The sequence below is a fragment of the Elaeis guineensis genome, chromosome 1 (assembly GCF_000442705.2).
Source record: "Elaeis guineensis isolate ETL-2024a chromosome 1, EG11, whole genome shotgun sequence".
In the NCBI taxonomy this organism is placed as follows: Eukaryota; Viridiplantae; Streptophyta; class Magnoliopsida; order Arecales; family Arecaceae; genus Elaeis; species Elaeis guineensis.
This window is the reverse complement of record NC_025993.2, coordinates 150,228,555-150,238,841: the sequence shown is the minus strand read 5'-3', so window position 1 is coordinate 150,238,841 and position 10,287 is coordinate 150,228,555. Positions and strand designations below refer to the sequence as shown.

The window sequence follows — 10,287 nt, the reverse complement described above, 5'->3', positions numbered from 1 at the left end:
TTAATGCTGTGGTCCTTTATTCCGGCAACTGGTGGCCAAGATCTAAGCAGATGATAGATTTGTTACTAACTGCACCTTCAAACTGAAGGCTGTGATCTTTGCTTTATTATTTTGCTACATCATTCAAAGATAATTTCATCAGATATGCTGAACATGCTAGAGCTGAGTGTGCTGTATAATTTTATTTTTTCTACTAAGAAGGCAAAAGCCTAACCATATTAATAACTCTATTAAAAAGAACAGAACTAACATCGTGAGGAAAATTATCAACCCAAAACCTGTAACCATCTTTTGATATCGATGTCTGAATGAGGGAGTTGGTCAGAGCAAGTTACAGGCTCACAGATTTCTTTTTCTTTTTTTTTTTTTTTTTTCCAACTAGGCAAGAGACCAATAACACCGCAAAAGGTATTAAAGTCTCCATCCACACCATGGCAACAGGCGCAGGACGCAGGAGTGAGATCAATGGAACATTATAAAGCCGCTTAACAGGCAACCTGTTCCAGACTCCTTCACATGTAGAAGAATTTGACTTTAGCTGGCACCTTTTTCCCCAATTACTCTCCAAGTCATAGGATTCATAGAACGATAAAGATTGGGGCAGGATCTAAGAATGAGCTTCTTTCAACATTTTGTGAGAGCTCATCATGTCTTCCAAATAAAACCCATTCAGAATTCAGAACCTCCCAAGGTAACAAGAGTAGATGAGCCAAGAAGAACAAGCTCCAATGAGGTTACTCGGTTGAGGATGAGCACAAAAAGAGTGGGAACCTGTCGAGCGCCTGATAGTTCATAACATAGCGAGGATGAGCACAAAAAGAGTGGGAACCTGTAAGTTCAACTCCATAACATAGCACTAACCTACCATGTACTAAAGGACATTAAAGTTTTAAACCAACCAAACAAAAAATATTGGCGTGTAAGATAACTCGAGCCTCACATTCCGCATGCGGATGTGAAACCGCTCCGCATTCACATTCTATCTAATTTCTCAAGCTGACAGATACGAGAAAAGATCTCCAAATATGAGATATAACCCTAATCCAGTTGGGCCCTTCACATCAGATCCCTTGAATCTAAGAAGATTCAATCCGAAGCATGATAGATGGCAAACAGGAAGGATTAATAATTTGATGCAGTAATTGTGTATAATTGTTTTAGAATCTCCACCGTTTCCCTTAAAAATTGGCACATGAAGTCCATTGTCATGCAACGACACTTTCATCAAGGCTCATTCTTTTGAGAGTAAAAAATATATCTAGAAATCTATATTTTTTGAGATAAATATTTCTTCAATAATATTTTGATAAAAAAATAATTTATTCATCCTCTTTTATACATTGAAAAATGGCTCAGAAATCTGTCACCCATGTTCTTTTGTCTTATTAGTTTTCTGAATAAGTTACTAACATCCATCCATATTTTCTATAATACCCTTTATCATATAAATATTACCACATATAATAATATAATATAATATAATAAGATTTTACTACAATGCTCTTTTATATTATTTTATTATGAAAAATATTTAAGATATTATATATTATTATTTTTTTATATTTTATTATATTTAAAAAATAATATTTTATTATTTTTTCTTTCTTCTTCCTCTCTTTTTTTGTGCCTTCTCCACATCCGCCGCCCTCCACAGACATCAACTGCGGCTCCTACACTCTCTGTCTATTTGTGGCTCCTCCTTTCTTTCCCTCTCTCTCTATACTACCATCCCTCGGTGGCCTATAGCTTCTCCATGCTACTACCCCTTCGATGGTCTGCGGTTTCTCCGCACCACTCGGCATGGCCCGTGACTTCTCCACCCCTCCTCCCCCGACGGCTCATGACCATCCCCCCACCCCCGCAGTCGCTAGCTTTTTCGCACCCCCTACAGCTGGCAGCTTCTCCATGTCCACCCCCCTCGATGGTTTGTGGCCATACCCTTGCCCCCATGGCAGGCAGCTTCTCCGCACCCTCACCCCCACCACCACGACCAGTAGCTTCTCCCTATCCTCGCCCCCTCCACCCCCTTCACCCTCCAAAAAAAAATCCGCCCCCACGATGCACACAGTTGCACTTGCACCTTTTCCACACCGCCGCCGCTGCCATCGCCCCCCACCCCTTCAGTGGCCCACGAAGAAAAAAAAAGATTTTTTTTAAAAAAAATTAATTGTGACATAAAATAATCTAATCTTTGAAATATCTACCACATCAGCCATGCACATGGATACTCCAACTAAAATCCGAATAGTCCATATTTAATCTAACTGTCAGAAACATATAAAAAATAAAAAGACTAAAATACCTTTTGAAGTATCGTAGCAAAATCCATTATAATAATATAATATATTATATTATTATATATAATAATATGATATAATATAATATTATAATAATATATTTTATTACTATAATATATTATATTACTTTAGTATTATATTATATCATATTATTATCTATAATAATATAATATATTATTATTATTATAAAATTAATGATATATTAGGAATGAAATAAAAAAATTATTTTTTTGTTTAATGAAAAAATGATTTAGCCACGTCACAAGTGGATAAGATTTTTTTTCATTTTATGGATAAATATTATATATAAAAAAATAATTTATTTATCTAAAAAAATATAAAAATATCAATAAATTGATTCACGAGAAAGTTGACTAATTTTTTTTATGATATTTATCCATGAAAGCACGGGCTCTAAAGGATTTTAGAATGGAAAGGGTTAAAAATCACCCACCATCAATCACGACTCAGTTCACAGGGGATGTGGAAGTTTACGATTGGCTGAACGCAGGTGGAGCCTAACAGATACCACTCGGATCACAGGGTTTGGCACCAGTCCCTAATAGCCACATCTCAGGCGAAATGAGCAGTGATCAATGATCATTAGCGGGTGAGTGGAGCAGTGTTCTTTGGGAAGCTCAAGGCAACTCAATACTAAAAAATCACTGGGTTGGACTGATAAGGCAACTTCGAAATACCTAATTTGGCTAAATGTGTGTGGATGGTATTACTTGTGCGTCATAAACTAAAACCATGCAAGGCACAAGTGAATGAAATTAAAAAGATTAACTATAATTTCATGTCCAAAATATGCTAGGAGAGGTAAATGACAGTGACTTAAACCCCATGAAATGGCATTGCTTAGATAGACTTTAGCATATCGAATGTTGATTTAACTTTTTTCAAAAACTAAAAAAAGGAAGTCTGAAGAAAAGCAAATATAACTGATCACAACAAAGCTGGAGCTTCAGATGAATTAAAGTCTTGAAGGCGTTCCTCCAGCAACCACGAGGGTTTCCCCAGAGATGTATGATGCATCATCAGATGCTAGAAAGGCAGCAGCTGCAGCCATGTCTTCTGTTGTCCCCAGCCTCTTAAGCAAAGATTGTTCCTCAAGTGTTTTTCTCTGCAGATATACTTCTCATTTAGCATATGGCAGACTAGCATTAAAAGCAGAAATATTTTTGGGAAACTGACTAATGATTCTATGCTATGAATTGATGCTAAAACTGGGTTATTTAACATTCACTCTCAGTTGTGCATATACTCTGAAATACATTCAACAAAAGCGTTGCACTAAATGTTGAGCCATTATTTGCAAGTATGAGACTTTTGCAAAAGATTAGCGCAGACAATGGATCACAATGGTTTTCTAAACCATCATCTAGAAACCACTAAGGCACTTATCATCCATGCATTTCTTTAAACATCTGTAAATGTGTGGACAGAAACCACATATAGTGTCACAACCTCAAGCCTTAAAAAAAAAAGAGAGAGAAAAAAAATCTATGCTCAGAATACTCACAAGGGTTTCATCTTTTGTGAGGAAATCAGCAAAATGTGTGGGCACAAATCCTGGAGCTACACAGTTGACACGTGTGTCTGGGCTCATCTCAGCTGCAAGGGCCTGAAAGTGAACATATAAAAAAATACTAATACATACTGCAGAAGGGTGTGCATGAGCTAAATTGCTATCTACTGCTATATCCATCATTTTTGAATAGATTGATAGCAAGGATAAGGGATCAAATGAATTGCAGATTATATGACAGCAGAAAAAGGCAAATATGGCTCTGCTTATCTACTATAATGGATACAGTTTTCATGAGGGAAAATATGTAATTGTACTATTTCTAACAGCCAAATGCATAATTCAAATACGATTCAGCATACTTATAATGTTAAAACATTTTAATGAAGGAGATGCTTAATAAAATGATAAAAACATAAAAATGTTACCTAACAGTGAGTCAAAACCAATACCAAGCTAGTAACCTACCAATACAGGTCCAACCTATGGGTGTTTGATGCATTTGATATCATGCACATCACTGTTACTAAGAGTTCTTACATAGAGAAGGTTAGCTCATTTCCAGATCTGCTTAGGTATGTACAAGAGAAAAAGCAAATGAAGAAAAAGGAGACTGCTAACCAAAAACTAAGTAGATAATTTAGGATGAGTCTAAGAGAACCCTTTCATGAATAAAGACACCAGTTCAATATAGAGACCCCATTACTCCCAACTGTTGACATCATGCATAGCTTCCACTCCTACCTTTAAAGAAAAAAATGAGTAAAAGCATAGGAGTTGGTCAAGAAAAATAGTACATATGGAGCCCTGCATAAAGATCATGCATAAGTAATTAGTATGGACGATATCAAATATCCCAAAAAAGACAAACTAGAAGAATGCTATCAAATCAACCTCCTGTTTTTAAATTTCACAGTCAAGATCATATTTATCCCATTCACACATAAGTGCATTAAAATCTCCTTGTGGTGCCTTACTTTTTGAAAAGACTTTGAGGGCCATGACCCAGGTAGCCATATTGTCTACTTGGCCCCTGTAATTGCCCAGTTTGGAAATTTGGTAGCACAAGGTCCAAAATACACCTTACAAGTCACAAAACTACAAAACCAACAAGCAAGAAAAAAGAAATTTTAATTAGTTTATTGATGCCGCCTTCTTACCTGCTAAGAATCATCCCTTAAGATGGGATATTTTCAAGGAAAAGCAGAATGTTATAGGAATATATTAGGGCACATCAATGCCTTATTTCTTGTTTAATATTTAGAACCTTTAACCACAACCACCAGAAATATAATTAGGAATGCAATAAACAAGGCACATGACATCCTTATTCTCCATCAATTGATCAAGTACATCACATTTTCCCTTCTTCCAACTCTAAAATAACCTCTTGCCTTTATTAAGTCCATCTCCTTGAGATTATTCATTAAACTCAACCACATCATGTCAAGAATTTACCTTTACATTCACTTTACTTACCCACGCTAATAGATAAAATTCTTCAGTTGTCATGAGAAAATGCCTTCCAATTCCAATCATGCTCTCCATAGTCAGTATTAAGAAAAAAAGGTACATTCATCTAGGAATGGTTTTAACAGTAAAATAACTGTTGCTTCTTGCTTAATCCTGCACATCGTACCTCAACTTTGCCTTGTCACCTTCTGCAGGTTATAGTAGCATGAAACTTCTATGGTGGCACACCCACTTTAAAAACTCTCAAGAAACTTGCTCTGGTGCTCACTTCCTAAGTGCTTCTTATTTTAACTGTTTTGAGAAATCCTCTTACCACATGTGTGCCTGCAATTGCTCTTACTTCAGGTAACAAATCTTACCTCATCTTTGCCTGGTCACCTTCTACAGGCTATAGTAGCATGAAACTTCTATGGTGGCACACACAGCACTCACTTCCTAAGTGCTTCTTATTTCAACTCTCGAGAAATCCTCATGAAACTTCTATAGTGGCGCACACACTTTAGAAAAACTCAAGAAACTTGCCCTGACACTCACTTAGGGATGGCAACGGATAGGGTTTGGGTCGGATATTGTACTACCCATCCCCAAACCCGAACTTAATACCCTATATCCAAACCCTACCCGATATCCGATCGGATAAGAAAAGAGATACCCATCCCCATACTCAATGGGTTCGGAGATACCCACGGATAATCCATTTCTCTATATCCAACCCATACCCACCACATACCCATCCCATACCCAAAAAAATAAATAATCAAAATAATTTTATGTATATTATCAACCAAAATAGAATTACCAATTCAACATAGAACATAATTTATAAGTCCAAATTTATAGAAATCAAACATAAAAAAAGAATTACAATTCAACATAGAACATATAAACAATCAAAATAATTTTATGCATATTATCAACCAAAACAGAATTATAAACATATATCTTCAGGTATGGATTCGGATATGGGTTCGGATATTACCTATACCTGTAGGTTCGGATCGGATTCGAATTCGGATTCGGATAAAAAACGATACTATCCATACCCTACCCATGCCCGTGCTACAGTTTTCGAGTTTTACCCAAACCCGGTCAAACCCTATTTTTCGGATTTGACTGGGTTTGGGTAGGATGCATACCCATCGGGTCGGATCGATTTTGCCATCCCTACACTCACTTCCTAAGTGCTTCTTATTTTAACTCTCAAGAAATCCTCTTTACCACACCTGTAACTGCAACTGCTCTTACTTCAGGTAACTAGGGCACAGCTCCTCTAGCATGACTCTATGCATGTTACCATTGGAATAGTCTTCACATAGACTGGCAAATCCATCCACACCAAGTTTGTGATTAAAGAGGAAAATTACAGTAAAACCTCCATAGACTGAGTGCTAATCTTTCTCTCAATTTTTCCACTACCTAGCCACCATATTAAATCCTCGGTAACCCATTTCTGTTTTCATCTGACAAATCTAATAATACTCTAATATCAAACTCGTCAAAAGAATAAAGAAATTTGTGTTTAGACAGGTTTACCACGTGCAAAATCAACATATCTCAAGGCATGACAGAGAATACAATTTCTCAGAAAGCCACTTAACTTTGGAATGCAATGCAAGAATTGGAGATAGAAGCTATGGTCTACCAGCTCTTACACATGACAGTCAGATTTACCAATATTTTCTTCTTATACATGCACTAGAACTTCTATAATATGTTTGAAAAAATAAAAAACAAGTAAAATATTCCCTTATAATAAACACTTAACATCAAAGAGGATAGAAGACATTGGATATCAATAGGTACCGTTTAGTGAAAACTGAAATGATGTAATCAACCAATATGGTCTGGCTGAATTTGTCTGCTTCACAAGCAAGCATACTTTAAATGCATGGAATATCTAATATTGTCTTCTGAAAGTTAGGTATACCATACATGCTTTATAGGAAAACAGGAAATTTTTTTTGTTTAATGATAACTTAAATAACTTAGTACTTGCTAATAACACTACTTCCATAGGGTCCGCATAATATGCCCTTGTTTTTATTATGGGAGACGATCATTAGTTGGATGGTAAACTGCAGAATTTAGTATATAATCATTTTAAGATGCAGTATAACATTAGCTAGAGGCAACACCCATGTGAGAAGATAAATACCTTTGTCAGTCCCAGAAGAGCTGTCTTTGTAACGCCATACATGGCCAGTGATGCTTGTGGATGATATCCTGCAATAGACGATATAAGGATGACCGATGATCCCTTACGCAAATGTGATGCAGCATCCTGCAAGACAAATCCAAGAAAAAGTTTGAATAAAGACTGCAAAATTAAAAATAAAACATTGCCAGTATGTGAGGTACCTGCAACAGAAGGATTGTAGCCTTCACATTTATCTCCCAAAGTTTATCAAGAACTGATTCTTTCATATCCAATATGCCATCTACTGTTGGATTAGCAGCAGCATTGGAAACAACTATATCTATATGCCCATATTTCTGCGATGAAAGCAATCATGAATTTCATTACCATACCTTATGAGAAGTTTGATCCAGCATTATCAAGTCGGAATAATCAGCAACTACAGTGGATGAGAGTGTAGATCGAACCACGTAAAAAAGCATGACTATTAACAAACCCCAAAAGGCAAGAACCAAGTGAAGGCTTGACTACTACGACAACCCCAACATCAAAAATTACCCAAATTTGCAATCCGAAAAGCATAAGCCCTCCCAAAACTAAGAAAGTTCACACCTTTTAGATCAATTAAACAAAAATATCACAACTTTGAGGGGAAAAGATCCTTTTTCTTGCGAATTAACCAAGAACAAGGGATCTATCACCTGAACGGTCTTGTCAATGAGGTCCTTTCTTTGCTGGGGATTCGAGACATGGCAGACGACCCCGGTCACCTCAACTCCCTTCGACTGGAGCTTCCGGACCGCCTCATCCACGTTCTTCTGCTAGCCCACAACAAGAACCACAGATAAGAAAGATAATTAACCGAAGATGGCATAAATCGCCCCACAAATTATACGCAGAAAGAAGAAGAGAGGAGACGAGAGAAATGACCTGCTTTCGAGAGGAGACGACGACGGAAGCACCCTCGAGGCCAAAGCGCTCAGCGATGGCGAAGCCGATCCCCTGGGTCGAGGCCGTCACGATCGCAACCTTGCCCTCCAGTCTCCTCGCTTTCACCTCCATTTCCCTCTCTCTCTGGCGGCCGGGGAGGAGAGAGATGAACCGTACCCCAGGGGTTAAATGCTGTTCCGACCCGACTCCGAACCCCTTAAAAAGGTCGATTTCAGCCGTCGGATCTGTACCATGATCACGGGGTATGTGCCTCGGTTGGTTCGCCCCTTCTTGGATCATGACGCTTTTTGGGATGTGGATATTCCATTCTAGATCCCCGAAGTCAATTAGGTCACCTTGGTTGCCGGCCCAGCGACCGAAGTTGGATGTGGTAGAGTTCTTTGTCCACCGTAGGCAGTGTAGAACATCATGTTAAGATATTTTATAAAAAAATTATGGCATCTAATGATATATTATAATATTTTATAATATATTATAATATTTTTAAATATATTATAATTTTTATATATAAAAAATTATAATTTGATATAAAATATCATAATATAAAAAAAATATTTTTAAAATTATTTTTTAATATATATTTAATGTCTACAGCTTTATTTTTATATTTAAAAATTTTGAATGATGAAAATAATTTTGTACTTTGAAAAAAATTATGACATCTTATACATATTATGATGTCCTACATCATATTATGATATTTTACAGAAAAAATTTATTGTTTCATGCAGAATGTTATAATTTTTTTCAAAGAGTAAGGATATTTTCATCGTTCAAAATTTCAAACGAAAAAGTAAAACTGTAGGTATTAAATCTGTATTGAAAAATGATGGTTATGTGGATCAATCGGATAAGACGATGCACTCTATGTCAAATTTTCTACACCTTCCGCGATGCACAAAGAATTTTTCTTCTCTATTTTGTCATTCCAAGCTCCACGTCGCATTGTCAGGAAAATGTTTTGTCAAGTCTATCCCTAGTAGGGTGCGAGATTTCTCCGATGCAATCCTAAAACTACAGAAAAGTATCTTAATTTTTAAATTTTTTAATTTTCTAATGAGTCTCATTAGTTATCTCTCTCTTGGATGTTTAAACTATGCTAGATTTCTATCCAAAAAAAAAAATATTGTTGGATTTTGGTGAATCTAATATATCCAAAGGTTTAGCGAACCATATGCATGATAAGATTTCTGCATCCCAAATCATGAATTAGTAGTTATAACAAAATTTATCCAGATTAAAAATATAATGTACTAAATATATTTCAATAATTTTATAAAAAAAGATATATCGGTATCTATTCCATGTTAAACTTTTATTTCTCAAATCTTTAGTGCTAGCCCGTGTGAATTGGCATGTGTGATCTAGTCCCTAAAAAAGAACCAAAGATTTAGTGAATTCTAACTCTGATATCGGAGGTGGTTTTTGAGTTTGCTCTGACTTTGTTGAACCCAAATGACACTATTACACAAGAATTTTATAATTAATTATCTTAATTATTAATTACCTAATTTTTTGGAAACCTACTGTGAGCGATGTCATAGGGCTCCGAATGCTCTGGCCGAATGATTTGTCCAATAGGAAATTCTGTGCACCACAGGCGGTGTAGAAAATCTGACGTGGAGCGTACCATTTTATTTGATTGATCCACATAGTCATCCTTTTTAATGCACATTTAATCCTGCAATTTTACTTTTTTGTTTGAAAATTTTAAATAACAAAAATATCTCTGCTTTTTGAAAAAAAATTATGACATCCTGTGACATATTATGACATCCTGCTCTTTGAAAATGCCCCTGCTATTTTGATGAATCTGATATATCCAAAGGTTTAGCAAACCATATGCATGATAAGATTTCCACATCCCAAATCATGAATTAGTAGTTATAACAAAACCT

The 10,287-nt window shown here is 36.1% G+C and overlaps 1 protein-coding gene across 2 annotated transcripts; it reads right to left on the bottom strand.

The window, feature by feature from the left end:
• Window positions 1-3,130: 3,130 nt before the first annotated feature.
• On the bottom strand, window positions 3,131-8,580 carry LOC105061022 (tropinone reductase-like 3). Of its 2 annotated transcripts, XM_010944933.4 has the most exons (6): window positions 8,369-8,580; window positions 8,140-8,256; window positions 7,660-7,794; window positions 7,457-7,582; window positions 3,823-3,924; window positions 3,131-3,423 (listed from the first exon to the last, which is right to left on the bottom strand). In XM_010944933.4, exons 1-6 carry the CDS (start codon window positions 8,498-8,500, stop codon window positions 3,274-3,276), a joined length of 762 nt encoding a protein of 253 aa, XP_010943235.1. In that variant the 5' UTR covers window positions 8,501-8,580; the 3' UTR covers window positions 3,131-3,273. The 2 variants fall into 2 exon arrangements, with proteins under 2 accessions (XP_010943235.1, XP_073099790.1); XM_073243689.1 differs by lacking the exons at window positions 3,131-3,423; window positions 3,823-3,924 and adding an exon at window positions 4,516-4,635.
• Between the last annotated feature and the right edge of the window lie 1,707 nt (window positions 8,581-10,287).

Coding starts and splice junctions, on each gene's coding strand:
- LOC105061022 (XM_010944933.4), bottom strand. CDS start 8,500: ATGGAGGTGAAAGCGAGGAGACTGGAGGGCAAGGTTGCGATCGTGACG. Junction 7,795..8,139: donor TCATTGACAAGACCGTTCAG/GTGATAGATCCC, acceptor CTTTCATCGCAG/AAATATGGGCATATAGATAT. Junction 3,424..3,822: donor TCACAAAAGATGAAACCCTT/GTGAGTATTCTG, acceptor GTATATCTGCAG/AGAAAAACACTTGAGGAACA.